Source organism: Mobula hypostoma, chromosome 17 (assembly GCF_963921235.1).
Source record: "Mobula hypostoma chromosome 17, sMobHyp1.1, whole genome shotgun sequence".
NCBI classification, from domain to species: Eukaryota; Metazoa; Chordata; class Chondrichthyes; order Myliobatiformes; family Myliobatidae; genus Mobula; species Mobula hypostoma.
Genome location: NC_086113.1, coordinates 14,924,544 through 14,948,498, shown reverse-complemented (window position 1 = coordinate 14,948,498; position 23,955 = coordinate 14,924,544). Strand labels below are relative to the sequence as shown.

The following is a 23,955-nucleotide window of genomic DNA, read 5'->3' as shown; positions in this document are numbered from 1 at the left end:
AGTTCCTTTCAGATTACTTTTGTTAATTGTTACAATTCAAGTCCTTCTGACTTCACTCTGGCTCTCTCATGTTATCTCCCCATCTTCCATCTCTCTAAGTCCAATTCTCAGCCTCGCCAATGGAGGAAATAAATCAGTCAGGCAGGGTGAGATAACCAAATGTCAGAGACAAAAATGGTGGAGTTCTGCTGAAGTCACAATAGTTTTCATGCCAGTGATGGATTTTATATTGCTGTCAATAATACAAAAGATACAAATCTTGCAGATTTGTGATACAGAGAATATATTATTCTCCTATGGTACAGAAAAAGTCAATATTCTCAAATAAAAAGTTGCATTGTATTTCAGCACAAAGTAGATCTTAATGCAGTTCTCAATGCGCCAATCATTTTGAGCCATGAACTGGCTTTGCAAAGCATAACAATAGGAGAATCCAACTGATTTACTTCCTTTCAAAGAACAAGCAGATGCAGTAAATGAGCTGAACAATCTGCAGTGTTGTTACGATTCTGCTAATATTTTAAGACTCTATGATATAATTTACCCGACACTTTTTTTTGCAAAGACCTAGAATATTTTTATTTCATCTGCTTGTTCTCAGCCAAAAAAGATATAACAAAGCATCTGCCCTTATGGAAGTAATGTAATTTTGATTCTGAATCTTATTCAGCAATCTGCACTGAAAGATCCTGACTAAACAAGCTTCCTTTCTACTTTTGCTTTGAAACTCATGATTATAATTTCTAGTCATTCACTGCAGAGCCAGTTCTCATGTTAGAAGCTTAAATGTTAATTAGCTGCAGAGGGCACATAGATTTGTCTGTTTCAAACATGACTCCCCTGTACACTTACTATAGGTTGTTGCATAACAAGGAACAAAAGTACTTTTGCTTTCAATCCAGATGCACAGCTGCAATTTGCAGCATCTGCATCTTCTTAAAACAAACAATGCAGAACAGATATTCCTGATCCATATACTATTGCTACCGAACTGTCAAAAGAACACTACATATTTTTAAAGATAGCAATCACATAGAACAGGAAGTAGCTATTTACTGGATTGTGTCTGCCAACTCTTAAAAGAACAACCACTCTCCTCCTTTTTCTTAATGGCACTGAAATGTTCCCCTTCCTGTATCTATACAATCCATTTTGGAAGTTATTATTGGATGTTTGATGGTTGAAATTTCATATTTGTACATATTTACAGCATTTGCATTAATCCAGTGAAAGCTATATCCAGACATAAAGCATCCTGGAGCATTTCCCTATATTAAAGACCATAATTAAATGCAACATTTTGTTCTGTGTGATTTTCATAATAAACATTGATAGGTAGATGAGCACTAGGAATTTCATTAAGTGTGAAGCAATATTGTACAGGTTGATTATAACTGAAATAATTCCACTATTTGTGGTAAGGAAATAATACTGAGTTATAAGCCACTAACTGCGGCAATACATTGAACAGCACTGCGTCAAGCTAACATTTCCAGTGTTTCTGACAAAGACGCACTCCATGTCATTGCAGAGCTATTTTTATGTCTCTGACACACATGGCTAAGTGAACATCAGATTTCTTTGACATTTAATTCTTCATCCTAACGCCCTTGAAAGGTTCATCCTGCAACTATGCCAGACCCACGATGGGTCCTTTCCTAATCAAAGGTCTGTGTCAATGTATCAAAACAATTAGTTGTTAGTGATCGTTCTGTTGGGGGTAAAAGCCCAGCTAAAGCTGACAAATGAATCACTGAAGATGGAGAGAAATTGTGACTAGTGCACCTATACATTATCCTGAGTACAGTATATAAAATCATTGGTTGTTTACTAAAGGGGATTCAGAGAGACAATATCTATTCATGCTTTGAAAGACGGAAAGATGATTAGGGATAGTCGGCATCATTTAATATAGGAGCAGAATTAGGCCATTTGGCCCATCGAGTCTGCTCTACCACTTCATCGTGGCTGATCCTGTTTTCCTGTCAGCCCCAATCTTCTTCCTTCTCCTTGTATCCCTTTATGCCCTGACCAATCAAGAATCTATCAACCACAGCCTTGAATATACAGTACATAAAGACTTGGTCTTTCCAGCTACCTGTGCCAAAGAATTCCATGGATTCACCACTATCTGGCTAAAGTAATTCCTCGTCTCCATTCTAAAAGGACTCCCCTCTATTCTGAGGCTGTCCAATGGTCTTACGTCTCACATCATAGGAAACATCCTCCCCACATTCACTTTATCAAGGCCTTTCACCATTCAATACATTTCAATGAGGTCACCCCTCATTCTTCTGAATTCTAGTGACTATAGGTCCAGAGTCATCAAATACTCTTCAAATGACAAGCCATTCAATCCTGGAATCTCCTTGTGAACCTCCTTTGAACCCTCTCCAGTTTAAGCACAGCCTTCCTAAGATAAGTGGCACAAAAACTGCTCACAACATCCCAAGTGATGCCTCAGCAGTGCTTTATGAAGTCTCAGCATTACATCTTTGCTTTTCTATTCTAGCCCTTTAGAAATTAATGCTAACATTGCATTTGTCTTCCTCACTATAGACTCAACCTGAAAACTAACCTTTGGAGAATCCTGCACAAAGACTCCCAAGTACCCCTGTGCCTCAGGTTTTTTTTGTATTTTCTATTTAGAAAATAGTCAATCCTTTCATTTCTTCTACCGAAGTGCATGACCATACACTTCCCGACACTGTATTCCATCTTTCACGTCATTACCCACTCTCCTAATGTGTCTAAATCCTTCTGTAGTCTTTCTGCTTTCTCTCAACTACCTGCCGCTCCACCTATCTTCCTATCATTTGCAAACTTTGCAACAAAGCCATCAATTCCATCATCCAAATCTTTAACATAATGTAAAAAGAATCGTTCCCAACACCACTAGTCACCAGCAGCCAACCAGAAAAGGCTCATTTAATTCCCACTCTTTGCCTCCTGCCAATCAGCCCCTGCTTTATCCATGCCAGAATCTTTCCTGTAATACCATGGGCTCATAGCTTAAGCAGCCTCATATGTGGCACCTTGACAAAGGCCTTCTGAAAATTCAAGTACACATCAACTGATTCCCCTTTGTTTATTCTGCTTGATATTTCTTCAAAGAATTCTAACAGATTTGCCAGGCAAATTTTTCCCTTGAGGAAACCATGATAACTATGGCCTGTATTATCATGTGCCTCAATTTACCCTGAGGCCTCATCGTTAATAATTGACTCCAACATCTTCCCAACCGGAGGTCAGACTAACTGGTCTATAGTTTCCTTTCTTCTGCCTCTCTCCCTTCTTGAAGAATGGAGTGACACTCACAATTTTCCAGTCTTCTAGAACCGAGTTATTCTTGAAAGATCATTACTAATGCTTCGACACTCACTTCAGCCATCTCTTTCAGAACCCTGGGGGTGTAAACCACCTAGTCCTGGTGACTTATCTACCTTTAGACCTTTCAGTTTCCCAAGAACCTTTTCTCTAATAACGGTAACTTCACACACCTCATGATGCCAACACCTGGAACTTTCATCATACTGCTAGTGTCTTTCACGGTGAAGACTTATGCAATTACAGCAAACTATGTCCCGCAAATTTGATTTTTTGTTTTGGAAGAGTTGATCGAAAGGATTGAAAAGGCTAGTGAAGGAGGTGTCATCTACAAGGATTTTAGCAATGTCTTTGACAAGGTCGCACATGATGGTTGTCCCAGAAGGATAGAACACATTGGATCAAAGTTGAGCTAGACAATTGGTAACATAATCAGCTGGGTGAAAGGACTCAGAAGGTGGTAATGGAGTGTTATTTTTCAGATTAGAAACCTGTGACCAGTGCTCTAACCCATTTATCATGCGGAAGCGATAGAGACAAGAATGCAGGTGGCAAGATTAGTACATTTGTAGATGACACCAAAAATCATGTTGAAAGTTGTCTTAAGGATATAACAGGATTTAGATCAACTGGGAGGTGGACGAAAAGAAATAGCAGGTGAAATTTAACTCAGACAAGTGCAGTGATGTATTTTGGTATGATAAACCATGGCAGGACATACAGTGAATTGCAATGCCCTGGGCTGTGTTGTTGAACAGAGACACATTGGGTTCAGACACAATTTCCCTCTAAACTTAGTTGCCGTAGAAGAATGGCACTTGTAAAGAGAGGCTGCTGTAATGCCAACAGTCACTCTGAGTCAGCTGCAGAAGTCAGTGGCTGCAACTGCAAGACGAAATTCATGGATCCACAATCTCTAAGGTCTTACACAAAAAGGCTATTTATAGAAGACTGGCGAGGAAGAAACCCTGGCAAAAAAAAAAGCATATCCTTGCCTATAAATACTTTGCCTAAACACTTCACTCATAAGATACTGTAAAGATGTGAAAAGACTTTCTTGTGTTCAGATGAGTCTAAAGTGGAACTTTTAGGCCTCAACACTAAGCAGTACATGTGGCGTAAACCTAACACTGCGTGTCAGCCCTGCAACACCCCTACTGTAAAGTATGGGTGGAGGTAGCATTATGCTATATGGATGCTTTTCAGCAGCAGGGACTGGAAATCTGGTCAGGATTGATGAGTAGATGAATGTTGCCAAATACAGATAGATCCTGAAGAAAAACCTGCCAGCCTCTGCCAGAAACCTTAAACTGGGGAGGAACTTTGTCTTTCAGTTTTGTTGCTGCATAACATTGACTATAATGATAGGCATAATAAGTCTGATCATTACAATATCATAAGAAATATAGTTTCAGATTTCTACAAGATTATTACTGGAGTTGTTTCACAATGGTGGAAAGGAGCTGAAGCGGCTGAAACTATAATATAAATTCCATATCAACCCAAAATAGTTACAGATAAAGCCCTAGGTGACGATCGTTCAACATCCCCAATATATGGAACCACAAGTATAAAATCATCTATAATTTGCCAATTAGCTTTCAATTTTGTAGTGTTTCAATAACATGGTGAAAAATACCAGCCCTCAGATACTCTGACTGAACTTGTTTCAGTATTCTATTTTTATTTTCATACACGTTGGGGGTTGGGGGTTGGGGGTTGGGGGTTGGGGGTTGGGGGTTGGGGTTGGGGTTGGGGTTGGGGTTGGGGTTGGGGTTGGGGTTGGGGTTGGGGTTGGGGTTGGGGTTGGGGTTGGGGTTGGGGTTGGGGTTGGGGTTGGGGTTGGGGTTGGGGTTAGGGTTAGGGTTAGGGCCAGGGTCAGGGTTAGGGTTAGGGTTCAAAGGGGATCCTTGGACCCCAGGTCATCAAACTCCTGACAGTTCGATATAAAACTATTAAATTACTGGCATTTCCCTTTGCTATGCAACAACTTATAAGTAATAGCATTGAAGTACAGTATTTCCAATATTAATACAGAAGGCCACAGGTTACACTTCAACAGCTCAGGGCAAGCACATGTAAGCATTGTAAACTATTACAGTAGGCAAGTGGCCAGTAATTTATCCAGAGGGTGAAGTACAGAAGAAAATTAAAGTCCAAGTTCATCCACATTTTAATGCACCTTCTGAAATATCTGAGTAAATGTTGCATGTGGGTGTAGATTTTGAAATAGTTCTTTGAACTTCTGATTGGATGGATCAAAGCACCATAGATGGAATTAGTGAAAGGAAAATATGAGAAATGCACTTTTAGTTGGAAATTATCTTGTTCAAAGACACTTATTTTATTAATTTCCAAATGGATTTCTAATATGACAGCATATAGTTTAAAAACAATTTTGTTCAAGTACGTGCTTTCAGTAGAAATCCAACCCTTAACAGAAAAAACATTTTCTCCACACCCTTTCCGCAGTACAAGGAATTGCTAGAAAACTGTTATTTGACAGTAACTGGCAGTTTTCTAAGGATATGCTATCAAGTACTGAAATGTGGGTATGATTCCAGAGGTATTTATTAGTGCTTTGGAGATACAGATGCTGCCTCCTGGTCCCAGAAACCTAGGTTCAATCCTGACCTTGGGTGTTGTGTATGAAGTTAACATTCTCCCTGTGGCCGTGTGGGTTTCCTCTGGGCGCTATTGACTGCCCCCACATCCCAACGATGTATGGATTAGTAAACTAATTGGCCACTGTAAGTTGCCCCTTCTGTGGTGACAGATACACTCTGGGCAGAATGAATGGCAGTGTGAGGGAAAAAAAAATAAAGAGATTAATACAAACAGAAACTTGATGAGCAGGCAGACATAGCGGAGTGAAGGGACAACTTGCATGCTCTATGACTGTGTAAAGAAAGAAAATTGCTCCTAATGGTAATGCCCGCTGGACACTATAAAATTGCAGATTTTTATGGTAATCCTAACTAGCTCTTTGCACTCTGGATTATTTTCAAATTACTTACCAGTTAATTGTAATTTGTATAATTGATAACAAATAAAACATGTAAAAACAAAATTCCATTAAGCATTCTGGTAGCAAACAACTTATTTTATTACAAAAATTGCTGCACAGTCCAGCAATATAGAAAATGAATTCATGTACATTGGTACAAAAGTATCTCAAAATCAGTTTTAAACTAAATTTGTCTACCCCACACATTTCAGATGTTGCCGTAATGTCAACCACATACCAACTAAATCCATTCAATGTAAGCACTAATGCATCCAGAATGTAAAAAAGGCATTTTTATGCTTTCTCAGTGATATTCTACTGTATGTCATGTATTCCTTCAAAGCAGTCAAGAATAATTTATCTGGCTACAAAAAGCTAGCCACAATCGGGTTGGTTTCCTGGAAAAAGGAAGCAATATAGTTTTGCGAAATAAAACACATTGGGTCTAGCTACGTGGGCAGATGATCTTCACATCGGATAGCTCGGTATTTGGACATTTCTTCAGGAAAAACCTTGCTCAGTTCGTGAATCAGAAGTCCCTTGAATTTCTGAAATAACAAAAAAAAAAATTACACATTATAGAACATTAAGGCAATAGAATAGGCTTTTCAGCCAACCATGTCTGTACTACTCATGATGTCAATATAAACTAATTCCATCTGCCTGCAAATGGTCAGCACCCTCTATTCCCTGTCCATTTTTTGACTGTATAAATATCTTGGAAATACTATCATGTTTGCTTCCAACACTACCCCTAACAGCATGTTGCAGGTTCTATGTTAAAAAGCATATCTACTTGCACATCTACTTTAAAGTTTCCCTCGATCACCTTAAACAACCCTGGAAAAAGACTACCTTTCCTATGCCACTCATAATTTTATACATTTATATCAGGTTGCCCCTCACTGTATGATGCTCCATAGAAAACAATCTCAAGTTTGTCCAACTACTCTTTATAGCTCATACACTTCAATCAGCCTCTTTTGCACCCTCTAGAAAGCGTTCACATCCTTCCTCTGGCGGGGCAATGAGAAGTGCACAATACCTCAAATGTTGCCCAACCAAAGTTTTATATAACTATAACACAACCTCCTAACTTTTATACTTAATACTGTGAACAAAGGCAAACATGCCAGATGCCTTCTTTATCACCCTATGCATTTGCATTCAGGGAACCAAGGACGCGCATGCAAAATCTCTCTGTGTATCAAATCTCTGAAAGGCCTCTCCATTTACCGTATACTTTCCTCTTAAAGTACATCAACTCACACCTGTATGGATAAATCTCCATTTGCCATTTCTCCACCCCCAAATTTCCTGCTGTCACCTTTGACAAACTTCCTTACATCTCCACCAACATCCATGCCATCTAAAAACTTCTGAAGAGCACATACATTTTCACTCAATTCATATCATTTGTTCATTATTTGCCTTGATGTACGACATGGGTGATTATGGTCTTTCCATGGTCATGAATGTGCTTGGCAAATTTTTCTATAGAAATGGTTTACCATTGCCTTCTTCTGGGCAGTGTCTTTACAAGAAGGGTGACCCCAGACATTATCAATACTCTTCAGAGATTGCCTGACATAAGTGGTTGCATAACCAAGACTTGTGATATGCACCACCTGCTCCCATAGGCTCACGTGACTCTGATCAGGGGACTAGGCAGGTGCTACACCTTGCCCAAGGATGAACTGCAGACTAGCAAAGAGAAGGAGTGCCTTACACATCCTCTGGAAGAGACACTTCTGCACCCTGCCACCCAAATAAATATATATGCCCATCTCACTTTCTTCCATTTCATTGTCAAATCACAAAGATGTAGAATTAAAATAAATCAGTGATTTTTAACAAAGCCACTTAAGGAGAAGGTGAAAACACATATTTTAATGTACAACATAACACTGGGTTCAAGGGCAATGTAAATCTTAATACTAGACTCTTGAACAGAACTCTTACATGACAAAGATAAACTCAATCTCTGAACCTACTTCGTTATGGCTCTTGTACTTTGTCAACAGCAATCTGCAATTTCCCTCTATGTACTTCTGAACCGTCTTAATGAACTAGTGACTTCACAATCTTCAGAAGGACTCAGTGGGACTTAACTCCCAAGCATGCAGATACTTGAGAGATAAGTGGACAAAGGTACTTCACCACAGCTGAAGGAGAGGGACGAGGAGAGGTCTCTAAGCCAGGCTAAAAGGGTATGAAACTTCCTCTACCCAGCTTCTTGTTAGCAAATGGAGAACAAGATTGAGGGCCCAAGGGCAAGATTGCTGTATTGGAGGAAAATGAGGAATTGCTGCGCTCAATTTTTCTCAGAAACATTGCTCACTCCGGACACCCAAGGGCTTCTCAATACACAGAATGGATCAGACAGCTGATTTGGAGAAGGCAAAGGCGGGGGGGGGGGGGTTATGTGTTTCATGATAACTTAGAACATCTAATGGTTAAGTGCTGACTGTTCTACTTATCAAGAGACTTGCCATGATCCAGGCCGCAGTTGACATACCACCAAAAGGCAACTTCAGACACTCGAGTTACTGAGTACCACCATCAGCAAACAAGGAACTGCCACACCTTTCAATTCATTGTCACGGACTTCAATCAAGCTTGTCTGAAGAAATCTCTGCCCAGTTATTATCAACATATCACCTACAACACCTAGATCTCAAAACATTCGACCACTTGCTATACTACGATTAGAAATGCCTGCCGTTTTATGCCTAGACCGCGTTTCAGGAAATCTGATCATTTGGCTCTCCTTTTCCTACCTGCATACAGGCAGAGGCTAAAGAGAAAAGCCCCAGAGATAAGGATACAAAGAGGTAGTCACAGGAGGCAGAGGAGCATCTCTGGGAATACTTCAAGTCTGTGGACTGGGCTGTGTTCAAGGACTCTGAGGATCTGAACGAATACCCAACAGTTATCATGGATTTCATAAAAAGTCATAGATGAGTGTGCTCCACAAAATCCATTCAGTCTTCCCCAACCTGAAGCCCTAGATGAACAACCTGCTGAGGGCCAGGTTAGTGACATTCAGGTCTGGCCACTGAGGAATGCTCGATAGCTGTGGCAGAACTTGAATCCTAACCCTTGCCTCTTACAAAGTGAAACCAAGCAACATAGACAACAACAACAAGACTTTGCTCCCAGGAGGGCTCAATTCCTTTTATGCTCACTTTGACTGTCAAAACACGGAGGCAACTTCACAAACTCCCAAAACCCCCAATGAACCTGTGATTTTAGTTTGAGGCCAAAGATACAGCATCCTTCAAGAGGATGAACCCACGGAAAGCATCCAGTCCAGAAGGGATACTAAAGGCCTGTGCTGATCAACTGGCTGGAGTGTTCACCAATATCTTTAACCTCTCGCTTCAGCAGTCTGAGGTACCCACCTGCTTCAAGGAGGAACTTGGATCCACTCCAGTTTGCCTACTGGCACAACAGATCAACATCTGTACAGCAAAGATGCATACACCACGATGCTCTTCATTCAATATCATCATCCCCTCGAAGTTAATCAACAAGCTTCAAGACCTTGACCTCAATACCTACTTGTGCAATTGGATCCTCGATTTCCTCACTTGGAGATTCCTAGTCAGTTCAGATTGGCAACATCTCCTTCACAATCTCAATCAGCACAGGTGCACCACAAGGCTGTGTGCTTAGCTCCCTGTTCTATTCGCTTTATACGTATTACAGAGAGGCCAAGTATAACTCCAATGTCATATTTTAAGTTTGCTGACAACACCACTGTTGTTGGCTGAATCAAAGTTGGTGAAGAATCAGTATATAGGAGGGAGATTGAAAAACTAGTGTCATAACAACAATCTCTTATTCAATGTCACCAAGACCAAGAAGCTGATTAGACTTCAGGATGGATTCGAGGTGCAGAGGCTTAGCAAATTTAAATTCCTTCGTGTTACCATTTGAGGATCTGTCCTTGGCCCAGCACGTAAGAAAGCAAAGCAGCATCTTTTTCACAGAAGTCTGCGAAGATTCAGCATGTCATCTAAAAATCTGACAAAATTCTATAGAAGTGTGGTGGAAAGTGTGGTTGCATCACATTCTGGTATGCAAACACCAATGCCTTTGAACAGAAAAGCCTAAAAAAGTTGTGGATACGGCACAAAACACCACAACCACTGAGCACATCTACACGGAGCATAGTCGCAGGAAAGCAGCATCCATCATCGAGGACCTCCACCATCCAGGCTATACTCGCTTCTCACCGCTGCCATCAAGAAGGTCCTACAAGAGCCTCAGGATTCATATCACCAGGTTCAAGAAAAGTTACTACTCCTCAACCATCAGGCTCTTGAACCAGAGGTGATAACTTCACTCATCCCCATCATGAACTATTCCCACAACCTACTGAGTCACTTTCAAGGACTCTTCATCTCACGTTTTTGATATTTGTTGCTATTTACGATTATTAACTTTTCTTTTTGTATTTACAGTTTGGTGTGTTGTCCACATTGGTTGTTTGTCCATCCTGTTGAGTGTGATTTTTCATTGATTCTATTGTGTTTGAATGCCCTCAAGAAAATGAATTTCAGGGTTTTTATATGGTTACATATATATGTACTTTGAACTTTAAAATACACTGCATTTTCTGTATCTGTTTGATTATGTTCTACATTCCTTTTGTACTACCCCTATATAATGATTTGTCTAGATGGCACTAAAACTAATGTTTTTCAATGTATCTTGGTACATGCGACAATAATAAACCAATTTTTGATTAAGGGTATTCTGGAAGAATAATTTCCCCAGGTATTGCGATGACAAAACTGCAAGAACAGCATTAACCAATACGGGTATTCAAGCATTTAATCACAACCAGTTTAGCCCCACTGTACTAATTTTTAAAAAAGAAATACACAACAAGGATCAAATGTGACAGACCCGACAACATAAATTTGCAACAATTTCGAGAATTCAGTGGCTTATGGATACAACTTTCATTCCTGAATCAGCAGTTGCAGCCAGTAATTGCACACAACATGGGTAAAGATAATTTATAGCCTCAAATATTTTTTTGTTCATCACAAAGCTCTTTGAAACTCATTGGCTGTCCCTTCCCTTGCTGTTAATCTGGGCACACTATACCATTGAGGACAAGATGATTAATGTATGCCTTCCCACAGGGACAAAAACCACCTCAACCAAAAATAATCTTAATTCAAGTGGACTGTACACGAAAGTTCACCTTTTTCACTTTCATTTGTACCCTGATAGACAAAGTGACAGGAGAAGGTTCTGCCCTTTTCACTGCAGTATTCATAGCCTGAAGGGTTTGGAGATTTTATACATTTACCTTACAAATTTGCATTCTGCCTCAAATTAAACCAGATCTGCTAAAGCATGAGAGCAAGTAAAATAGATCAGGTAACTTGCTGAAGCAACAAAAGGATGTCTTTACATCCAGAAGACAAGAGCAGAACTAGGCCAGCCGCTCTCCCCATATCCTGACACCCTCACTAATCAGGCACCTATCAACCTCTACTTTAAATATACCTAATAACTTGTGCGACCTATGACAATAAATTCTACAGATATTGTATGCCTTTTCTTTTTATGCTGTCTTTAGCTTCCCTTGTCAGCCACAATTGCCTCATCTTCCCTTTAGAACGCTGCTTCGTTGGGATGAAATGATCCTACATTTCCTGAATTACTCCCAGAAACTCATTCTATTGCTGTTCTACCGTCATCCCCGCTAGGGTTCCCTTCCAATCAACCTTAAGCTTACTAATCAAATCTGGTTCATTGCATAACACCAAATCTAGAATTGCCTTTTCCCTAGTGGGTTTGAACATAAGCAGCTCTAAACAACCACCCCATAGGCATTCTACAAATTTCTTCTCTTGGGATTCTGTGCCAACCTTACTTTTCTATTCTATTTACCCATAGAAGTCCTTCACAACCATCATAACATTGCCTTCCTTACATGCTTTTCCTATCCTTCTGGCATTTGTACCCCATATCCTGGGTACTAATCAGAGGCCCGTGTATAACTCCCACCCGGGTCTTCTTACCATTAACTCTTAACACCATTGTCTCCTAACTCTATCCACAAGGATTCTACATCTTCTGTTCCGATGTCACTGCTAGCTAAGGATTTGATTACTTTTTTTTAAAAAAACAAAAGAGCCACCCCACTCCTTCTGCCCACCTGCCTGTCTTTTCAATAGGATTTATCCTTGGATATTTAGCTCCCAGCTTTGATCTTCTTTCAGTCCATATGGTGTACCTACACAATATCTACAGTTTTTGGAAGAATATTCCAAAAAGAAACACGATATACATTTATTTGAGGTCCTCAAGGTTATTAAGCAAAAGCATACAAAATGCTTTTGCATATAATGTCTTCAAAGATTGGCTCCTTTTGTGCCCCTGGTGGTGTAAAGGACGTCCAGTAGCAAAAGTAAAACAGCATACAAAACAGAAACTCCAAATATGACAAATCTCCTCAGATTGATAAAATACATCCATAACATCTGATTACCAAATTGCTGAATACTAAAAAACACATTCACAATAACAACATACTGTATTGAGATGCTGCCAGGTTCCTTTCACTGAACATCCCATTTCTAAATGTGAATAATTGAGCTGAAGTGAGAAATGCTACCTTAATATCTGATGATGTAATATGAAGGAGTCCTGATAAAAATTATGTCAAAGACAGTGAAAGGAAAACTCACTAGTTGGACTCATACCGTGTACAAAGGAAAGCTACTACCAGTTACAGTAGTTTTGTAAAAGCATACAAAATGCTCGTGCGTAAACGGACTTCAAAACTGCATTTCTTTTAGGTCTCTGGTGGTGCAAAGGAAAAGCAGCAAAAGCAAAACAACAAAAACAGAATTTCCAAAGGAGGGTGATCATCACTGCAACCCAGAGACATTGCTACAGCTGTTTATCAAGGCAGTGCCCTAGGCCCCATCATTTTCAGTCATTTCAATGATCATTCCACCATCATTGGGCATGAAGTAATGTTTGCAGAATGTGCACAGTGATGAATTCCATCTGCATCTTTGTAGAAGAGAATGCAGCTCATGCCTGCATCCTGCTGAACATTCACTCCATTCATCACGGGTGTACCAAGCCTCCAGTGTGCATCATCTACAAATTTCACAGTTCCTCCCCAAGGATAGTCACAAAACCCACAGCCTCTAATAAGGACAGCAAGACCAAAAGATACCGGGAATGATGCCAGGTTCCCTCTAATACAAGTACCATTAGGATCTGGAAAAACACGGTGCTTACATTCTTAAACTCTCGATTCAAAAATGCTGTGGTATCACTTTCTCCAGAAGGATTAGAAGTTCAAGGCGACAACTAACCTCCACTTACTCAGGGGATTCAGCGATGTGCTGTTAATAACGGTCCTATAGCAGTGATGCCCTAATCGTTAAATGAATAAAATCTCAACATGTTTGAATGTCACAGTTTAAAACAATTTTGCATCTCTGATGCTGAAAATCAATATGGGGAAAAAAAAGAGCAATATATAATTGAAATATATAATTCAAAAAATTTAGATAACAAGAATCTCCTATTTGTTTCAGAACCAGCCAGATCAGATGCAAGATTACCTAACTGTACAAGCCTCGATATTTCTCTCTCCACACATTACCTGATCTGTTGTATACTGCCAATCTCTCTTACTTGCAATTTTTAGCAACTGCTTTTCTATGGCCCTCACTGTTCCAGCACAACTGATTGTCCCCAATCATCCTCTATTGTTCACCCACACTCCTCTAGACAGATCAGGAATGATTAATTAGCATCTATTCCCCTCACTTAGACAGAACTAAAAGCAAATGTGTCACCTGGACAACCTTGGCCTCCTTGGCTTTTTCCATTTATCTTGCTCTTTGCAACTGAAAATACTTGTTCACTCCCTTTTCTAGATCTGACAAAGATTTGCAACTTTCTCCCTCTCTCCACAGATCAGATTTATCCCATGTACTTTGAGATATACAGTAAAATGGGTCGCTTGTGTTAACAACCAACACAACAAGGATGTGTGGAGTGCAGCCTGCAAGTGTCAGCACACATTCTCACAATGTTGTTCAACACAACAAACAGAACAAAACAAACCCATTTCCCACCCTCACACACAGGCCTCCAACCCCATGACAGGTCACCTCTAGGCCTCCAGTCCTTAGTCCCGGACTTAAACTCAAACTCAGAGAATTCAGCCCTCCAATCTGTGGCCCAGACTCATCAGATGTTGCTGACCTACTAAATATGCCTACTGATTTTGTTGATTTTATTTTAAGATAACATCAGTGAACAACGCAACCAGCAGCAATGTCCTGCAGGCAGTTCACAAACATACTTCTTTCAAGTATGATGCTACTACTAATCTGCGTGCAACTGGAACCTGTGATTTACATTTTGATGGTGTGATTTTGGGCTGATTGAGTAATCTGGCACTTTTCTGTCTATGAGGGAGTCCAATGAGGTTGGGAGTAGTGTGTGTGTGTGGCCGAGAGGTCTGGAGGCAGGGTGCAAACCCATGACCGGCTCCATTGCTTCTCTCCGACTGAGGCACCATGCAAGGGTTAAGTCGACAAAAACGGACTGTAAAAGCTTTTATAGATATGTAAAAAGGAAAAGACTGATAAAGACAAATGTAGGTCCCCTGCAAACAGAAACAGGTGAATTGATTATGGGGAGCAAGGACATGGCAGACCAATTGAATAATTACTTTGGTTCTGTCTTCACTAAGGAGGACATAAATAATCTTCCAGAAATAGTAAGGGACAGAGGGTCCAGTGAGATGGAGGAACTGAGCGAAATACATGTTAGTAGGGAAGTGGTGTTAGGTAAATTGAAGGGATTGGAGGCAGATAAATCCCCAGGGCCAGATGGTCTGCATCCCAGAGTGCTTAAGGAAGTGGCCCAAGAAATAGTGGATGCATTAGTGATAATTTTTCAAAACTCGTTAGATTCTGGACTAGTTCCTGAGGATTGGAGGGTGGCTAATGTAACCCCACTTTTTAAAAAAGGAGGGAGAGAGAAACCGGGGAATTATAGGCCGGTTAGCCTAACGTCGGTGGTGGGGAAACTGCTGGAGTCAGTTATCAAGGATGTGATAACAGCACATTTGGAAAGCGGTGAAATGATCGGACAAAGTCAGCATGGATTTGTGAAAGGAAAATCATGTCTGACGAATCTCATAGAATTTTTTGAGGATGTAACTAGTAGAGTGGATAGGGGAGAACCAGTGGATGTGGTATATTTGGATTTTCAAAAGGCTTTTGACAAGGTCCCACATAGGAGATTAGTGTGCAAACTTAAAGCACACGGTATTGGGGGTAAGGTATTGGTGTGGGTGGAGAATTGGTTAGCAGACAGGAAGCAAAGAGTGGGAATAAACGGGACCTTTTCAGAATGGCAGGCGGTGACTAGTGGGGTACCGCAAGGCTCAGTGCTGGGACCCCAGTTGTTTACAATATATATTAATGACTTGGATGAGGGAATTAAATGCAGCATCTCCAAGTTTGCGGATGACACGAAGCTGGGTGGCAGTGTTAGCAGTGAGGAGGATGCTAAGAGGATGCAGGGTGACTTGGATAGGTTGGGTGAGTGGGCAAACTCATGGCAGATGCAATTTAATGTGGATAAATGTGAAGTTATCCACTTTGGTGGCAAAAATAGGAAAACAGATTATTATCTGAATGGTGGCCGATTAGGAAAAGGGGAGGTGCAACGAGACCTGGGTGTCATTATACACCAGTCATTGAAAGTGGGCATGCAGGTACAGCAGGCGGTGAAAAAGGCGAACGGTATGCTGGCATTTATAGCGAGAGGATTCGAGTACAGGAGCAGGGAGGTACTACTGCAGTTGTACAAGGCCTTGGTGAGACCACACCTGGAGTATTGTGTGCAGTTTTGGTCCCCTAATCTGAGGAAAGACATCTTTGCCATAGAGGGAGTACAAAGAAGGTTCACCAGATTGATTCCTGGGATGGCAGGTCTTTCATATGAAGAAAGACTGGATGAACTGGGCTTGTACTCGTTGGAATTTAGAAGATTGAGGGGGGATCTGATTGAAACGTATAAGATCCTAAAGGGATTGGACAGGCTAGATGCAGGAAGATTGTTCCCGATGTTGGGGAGGTCTAGAACGAGGGGTCACAGTTTGAGGATAGAGGGGAAGCCTTTTAGGACCGAGGTTAGGAAAAACTTCTTCACACAGAGAGTGGTGAATCTGTGGAATTCTCTGCCACAGCAAACTGTTGAGGCCAGTTCATTAGCTATGTTTAAAAGGAAGTTAGATATGGCCCTTGTGGCTACAGGGGTCAGGGGGTATGGAGGGAAGGCTGGGTTCTGAGTTGGATGATCAGCCATGATCATAATAAATGGCGGTGCAGGCTCGAAGGGCCGAATGGCCTACTCCTGCACCTATTTTCTATGTTTCTATGTTTCTATGTAAGATGAGAGAAGACGACAGGAGGGTGCTTGACACCATCCGCCTGCATTTTACCAGACCTCCTCACCCTCGCTAGCTGCTGTCAAAGGAAAGTGCAGGAGCCTTGGGTTCCACGTTGCAAGGATTGATCAGCAAGGCTCATGGCTGTGGACTCATTTGGGGGACTTTGAGGTTCATATTACAAGTGCTGCTGGATTCTGGTTCTTCTTTTTTTTTTCCCGCTGTCTGTGAGGACTGGGATACTTCAGTGAAGACTGGCTCAGCGGCCTGCAGTCGGCTAGTGGCACTGAACTGAACTGAACCGAATACTCCTGGACTCCTGGTTTGATGTTGATATTCTAGGTGTCGTTCACTTGCTTTTTGTTGTTTGTACAATTTGTTCTTTATTCCCCCCATGCATCGGGTGGTGGATGTGTTTCTAGGAATGGTTCCATGGTGTTTCTATGTTTCGTGACTGCCTGCAGGAGGACAAATCTCAGTTGTATTTTGTATACATACTTGATCATAAACGTACTTTGAACTTTCAGAAGATCTATGGTGGAGTGTATTGCATTTTTAAAAATCATTACGTCATCTCCAATTCTTTCACATTACTTTAATTCTAAGTTGCCTCTTTGCCAATTCTTCTACAAAAGATTTTTTTACATTGTTCAATTCTAACAAGCAACCTTCCTTTTTTGTTTTTCTTTTAACTGCTTTGCAATCTTTTCATTCAAGTTTCAGAAATGTTTTTAAAGCAAAGTAAAATTTCACTTAAACTCTTCAAAATTAGAATACATGTGCTCAGTTCATTTTGAATCTTTGAACTTTGAAAACTATTTCTGTAAGAGCCCTTCCCTTAGTTTTCAATCCAAGAAATTATGCTGTGTATATAACTCCAGAATGCTCTCAATGAACAAGATCAGCTACAGGAATCCAGAAGTGCAGGGCGCTGGGGAAACTGAACAGCAAGCACACTGGTTGACCCCCCATTCAGAGAAATTCAGACCAGCATGTTTCTAGATGTAGTCAAGAGACAAAGTAGAGAGCAGTCATTAAAATAAAAAAATAAGCTTTGAAGAAACTTAGCCAGTCCAGGTGATTGCAATGCCAACAGTGCAGAGGATGAGATAAGCAGTGCAGATGGTTTTATGGAGAGGAAGCTTAGGCACATGGGGGCAGGTATTTACCATGTTGAGCATATATACCAACAGTTGGTTGGTTGGATTAAATTACGTTTCTGTGCTGCTTTTTTATATTTGATGCAACTCCACAGTGAGAAACACATCTACTCACAAATAAACCTCAAATGTTTTTCTGTCTCTGTCTTATCAACCGCTTCTATCACTATTCTCCCTCAACATTTTACGTGCAGTCCAAGTTACAACTTCTGTCCAGAAGTTGAAAACACAGTGTGGGAGAAGATCACAGAAACAACTGTGATGGGATGAACAGCCACTAGGCAGCCTCAGTGAATTAGTGAATGAGCGAGTCTACTTAGTGCTACCAGCTCTACTGCGCTCAACCGATACCACCCCTCCCTCTGTGGCAGCTTGGACAGCATTGGGGAAGAGAGAAGGCACATGAAATTGTCCAGATCCCACCCAACAGAGGATGTCTGCAACCCCAGAGCAGCAAGCAAATCATTCCTCCTTTCCACTAATCTCCCAAATGATTGCTCATATGTACAGTGGCTTCGAAACTGGGGGGGGGGGGGGGGGGGGATGGTTATGAATGCAATTCAGCCAGATCTTAATGTGGCCAGTCCTTGTCCACATTTATGAATCAGATCTTCCACTTTTTAAAAAAAAATATGAACTTCAATTGGCTTCTTCACAAAAATTGGTATATTATTGTCACATGTACCAAAGTACAATGAAAAGCTTGTCTTGCACACTACTCACACAGATCAAATTATATAGTGCATTGAACTATAAGGTAAAACAACAATACAGAATAAAGTGTAAAAGCTACCAAAAAAGTGCAGTGCAAGTATTAGAATGTAAGAAACAATCTCTTGCTAATTTTAATCTTTCATCATCATGTGATTCTCCTTTACCTGTACTTAGCCATTTTTCATCAGCTGTGTAAACAGCACAAGCATACATTTATTTTCTCTACCATTAAAATCCCCTTGTAGCATCCTAGAATTTTTTTAAACTAACTCGTAAGCCTTGAACCACATCCATTAATATGCTAAGATTCAAATTCAGATTTTGTTTCTAATTTAATTAGATTTCAACCAAGTTGATGACAGTTTTAAGATCCACAATCCAATTTCACAAAAGTAAATTATTTCCATATCAGTCAATTTCTTTGAGTGTTTCACAAAAGATTAGTACATCAAAACTTCATACCATTTGCTTAAGAAATACAAATACAAGTATTGTATATTGAATTCCATTTCTTCCTTATTTCAAATAAATTGCCAAACTGCCATCTCCAAACTAAAACTTGGTTCCTTAAGGTTGTTATAGGCGGGGATAGTATGGGGACAAATTCCCACTATCTATTAAATGCTCCCAATGGTGTGTGCCTCAAATAGCCTCTGACAACATAGCCCAGCTCCTGGCCTTCACATGTGGCTTAGCTACTAAGCCTGCTGGAACCATTTCTACTGACAGGAGAAGGGGCAAAGTCGGGTTACTGGTGCCCTAAAACCAGTTGCTTTGGGCAAATGGGGATCAGCCGTGGTTGGCAGCTCATCTAGAAGGAAAACTCCGATCTCAAACCTACGTTGCCTTGCAGCTATACCCACTCATGAGGAAGGCTTCAGGAGTAAACTCCGAGGGGAAATCTGGAGCTGAAGTCCCTAAGGCTGTCCTATGTTGAGTTCAACGATGACGGGCAACTCCTGCGATGCTGCTGGTGCCCAACTATATCTGTCTCTTGTCATTCCTTTTGGGTTCATCTGCTGTGTGGAGAAGGGGAACTTGCTACATAGGCAAGTTTGCTCCCCATATTGTACTGCCCCTGCTTGCATATTTAGACAGCTATGATACAACATCCATGGTCGACCCTGACCAAAGGAAGCTTCAATAAACTAAAGCTTACATCATTCTAATAGTACACCAATAACATTTGCCTTCTTCATAACAATTCATGAGTCAATACATGACCTCAACTCATGAAGAATCTGTGGGTGCTGTCTCTCTCCCCTGGATCTTGCTCCAGGTGATTTATTATTCATCTAGCATTTAACACTCTGATTGTTATACTTTTGAAAGGATCTAATCTTATTAAACACCCATCTTTGATGACCTCCGCCCTTAAAATTTAGCTTTAACCATTGTTTACAAAAGCATTCTTCAGACTGCATACCTTCAAGGTATCAATTTTCCCTTTGACTTGTTCATTCTTGGCCAAGGCTCTCTCCAGGCATTCTTTGGTGTAAAGTTGAGGATTTCGACCTTGATCAATGTACCTGCATTTAAAGTTAATAACCTCCATATTAATGTACAGTTTTACTAAATATCCTGAGATATTGTACAAATCATTACTACAGCCTCGAAAAATTAAACAATGGGCATTAGTTACAACTTGATTGCCTGATCATCTGACTATTCAATCACAATACCCCACCTCCTGTTCTAGATTCACCAATGGAAGTTAACTACCACCATCAGTCCCTCAGTTTCAAATCTACATCTTTTTAAATTTGGGCCCTTATGTTCCGATCTCTCTGCAATTGTTTATCTACTCAACTAAAACCAATCTCTATTTTTGATCGGCATTGTCACATTCCTAAAACCCCAAACAGTGCAAGCTGAAATTCACTCCCCACTGACCAAAGAACCACAAATGCCCTTGTACCAGCACACAAATACTATCAACCTATTACCAAAGATGTACAGCAAGAATTCATGGACCTTGGTCAAAATCTCCACCATCAACCTTATAGTAAAGTTGTTTACCATCATTACCACCTGCCTCATTAGATCCCTGTAGGCCTGCCACACTCCGCGTAAATAAGCAGCTGAAAGATTTACTTAGTAAGAAAAGCCATTCATTCACTTGCTGATGCTACACTTATCAGACATCAAGTCAAACCTCCCCTCTCAAATCTTGACGAAAATACCTCCGCTTTCTCCGCACTGTTACTGTGCTGCTCACCCAATTTCAATAAATAACACATAACAACTTTTTCTATTCCACTGTAGATAATTCCCTATCGGCTATCACTGTGCCACCACCACACTATCAACTGAAAGTTAACATCTACATTGAGAAAATGTATTATTAAAACATCAGTCAACATTACGACCCGAAACATCAACTGTTTATTCCCCCTCCTTGCTGCCTGGCTTCCTAAGTTCCTACAGCATTTTCACTTGTTCCTCCAGCATTTGAGTAGGTTACTCAAGATTTTCTGCATCTGTAGGATCGATGTGAAAATATCAGTATCTGGTTGCTACCATACTATGTTGTAATCATTAAAATTAAGCTTGTGTCAGAATTCTTTTTTGCCGTAAACTTTAAGCTACGATTAATACTTACTCAAATACTTCCAGTGGTACATTAATATCATGCAGCTGTTGTCGGCATTTGTCAACGTCTTGTAATCCCGTAATCATAGAATTTCTAAAGGTTAATAGGAAATTAGGCTTTACTATAACATTTCAGAAGCATCCATCAGTTATTTCAGGTGGTGGTGGAAAACTATATTAATTGTTTGATCATTTAATAAATTTACTGTACCTTTACTCTAAACTGTTTGAAAAGTTGTATTTTGTCTTGTAATATACTGTCCCTTTTTTACAATTTGTAAATATATTCTGCTTTTTAAAACTGCATTTATTTTACCATCTAACTTCAGATTTTAGATAGCTGGCCTCTTCTAACTACTACTTCATATTTGCATTTAAGCTTTAGGCAGCTGGCTGAGTCTCCCAACAGACTAAGGTTTAAAAATATATATTAAGTATGAAGAGCTGCTTGAGTTAAAATTGGGAAATAACCAAAGATGAGTGATCCCTAATGATTTTGTTCTGCCAGGTTCAGGTGCTCAAAGCACCCAACCCAAACTAAACCATTAGGGAAAGGCAATTCAAACCTGGCAGCTTGTGCCTCATTTGCTACTACTCACTGACAGAAACTAGAATACTGGAAAATACCCACCTCACATTATATTGCATTGTGAAGAGCAAAATATATGCTCATTACAATACTTTACTGAGGTTTAGCACAAATAAATTTTAATTTGTTAGAATTGCCTTCATGCTAATATGCAACTAGCATTTCCATTGGCATTTTTTGTCGAGAGACGTTGAGCTTTATCTCATTCTCCCAACTCATTTTTCTTTCTGTATGATGTTCACACTTGCAATGTTAATTTCAATCTTTTTAATCTAATCAAAGAGATCTATTACTTTCCCTCTGCATTCCGATTCCATATTTCATTTGCCACACTAAGATTTTCAGATTGCACTTTCAGAATCAGATTTAATATCACCGGCATATGTCATGAAATTTGTTGACTTTGCAGTAGCAGTACAGTGAATAATAGAGGGAAAAACTGAATTACAGTAAGTAGATATTAAATAAGTGTAAAAATAGAAATAATGTCGTGAGGTAATGCCCATCTGGTTCAATGTCCATTCAGAAGTCTGATAGTAGATTATAATTACACAAACAAGAGAAATAAGGACTAACAGCAAGTTTATTGTAACAAATTACAACCCAATTTTAAGGCCATCCTTGATGTTTCTGATCTCACAATATCAGTTAAAAGGAAAGTGCATTTTGACGGAATTACGTTAGTAAGAGAAGTTACTAACATCTGATTCTGAGGGGAGAATGCAAGTTGAATACTGAAATTAAGTTCTACACATAAAACATTTAGCGCACTTACAAAATGAAAATGAGTAACTGAAGCATACAAAACCAAGATGCCTGTTGGCCGGCTGGCGCTCAGCCACCTTTTCTCCCCATCCCGCAAAACCTCATACCACCCCCCTCCTCCCACACACACACCTTCATTTTATCCTCAGACCCTCTCGTACATGCTCTGCCAGGGAATCCCCAACCCACCACCTCCAACCCTTCACACACCCCTCCATCCCCTAGCATATACTACCCCTGGGGCGCACCCACACACCCTCCCCACTCCCACCCCACCAACCTCACCCCCTATTCTGCTCAACCCCGGCCCGCTCTCACGCCCTCGCTCCTGCCCCATTGCCCCGCTCTCTCTCCCTCACGACCCTCCCCTCCTCTATCCTCACAATTTCTGGTTGAGGCCCGCCTGGCTGCTGGGCTGGAAGTCGCTGACAATTATGCCAAGCTGTCGAATGTTCTCGATGAATTTCTCCAGATGCTCCTCCAGGCTGTCAAACTTCTCCGCCATGGTGCGAGCCGCCTCGATCCGCACCACCAACAACCTCAAAACGCCATCTTAGGTACTTCCGCCCGCGCGCTGCGATCGCTGGGATACTGGAGGAGCCTCCCGGTCCTCCGGCAGCCGGGAGGCGCGCTGTGGTCGCCGGGATACAGGAGGACCTTCCCTCTCGCTCTGCAGCCAAGGGGAACATATCGTGCTGAATTGCACGGCAAGTTTAACTAAGACGGAGGCACAAAAGCCAAAAGATGTTGAACTATGAAGCAACAGCCTGGTGGAAGAACGAAAGGGGGTCGAGCAGTATCTGTAGGGAGGAAAAGAATTGATGCAGGGTTACGACCCGAAACGTCGACTATTCCTCTCGCCCTGCTCGATACGCTGATTCCCTCCGGCAACATTTTGTTGCTGGGTATAATTACATATCTCTGAGGATCTCCCACTGCTGACCTTAATGTGAAGGATGTTGCTTATTCTGGTGTAGATTTGGGGGTCCCGCACCTGAGGACTAGCTCACCTCTTGTACAGAGCAGATCAAACAGTTACACAAGAGATCCTGCAAGTCTAGGAATTCCTGGACTAAGCACACAAAATGCTGAGAGGAAATGCAGCAAGTCAGGGCAGTATCTGTGGAGGGGAATCTGGCCGAGGATTGTTGTTTATTGCTTGACCGTCAGTTTAGTTTGGTAAGGACATTTTTTGCCCTTTCGTCAGATGGTTCAATTTAATATCAGAGAATGGATACAGTATGCAACGTGAAATTCTTACTCTTCACAGACATCCGCAAAACAAGAAACCCCATAGAATGAATGATAGAAACATGAGAACCCCAAGGCCCCCCTCCCACGC

General features: G+C 40.9%; 1 protein-coding gene across 1 annotated transcript; it reads right to left on the bottom strand.

The window, feature by feature from the left end:
• Nucleotides 1-5,629: 5,629 nt before the first annotated feature.
• On the bottom strand, nucleotides 5,630-23,187 carry med10 (mediator complex subunit 10). The gene is made up of 4 exons (XM_063069304.1): nucleotides 22,997-23,187; nucleotides 21,270-21,353; nucleotides 20,094-20,196; nucleotides 5,630-6,882 (listed from the first exon to the last, which is right to left on the bottom strand). The coding sequence occupies exons 1-4, from the start codon at nucleotides 23,116-23,118 to the stop codon at nucleotides 6,784-6,786; spliced, it is 408 nt and encodes a 135-aa protein (XP_062925374.1). The 5' UTR covers nucleotides 23,119-23,187; the 3' UTR covers nucleotides 5,630-6,783.
• Between the last annotated feature and the right edge of the window lie 768 nt (nucleotides 23,188-23,955).

Bases quoted from the DNA above. Each gene is read 5' to 3' on its own strand.
- med10 (XM_063069304.1), bottom strand. From the start codon at position 23,118: ATGGCGGAGAAGTTTGACAGCCTGGAGGAGCATCTGGAGAAATTCATC. The intron at 21,354-22,996 runs GTGAGGATAGAG...ATTAACCTTTAG, and splicing joins GCGGGCCTCAACCAGAAATT to AAATTCTATGATTACGGGAT. The intron at 6,883-20,093 runs GTATGCAGTCTG...TTGTTATTTCAG, and splicing joins GGAAAATTGATACCTTGAAG to AAATTCAAGGGACTTCTGAT.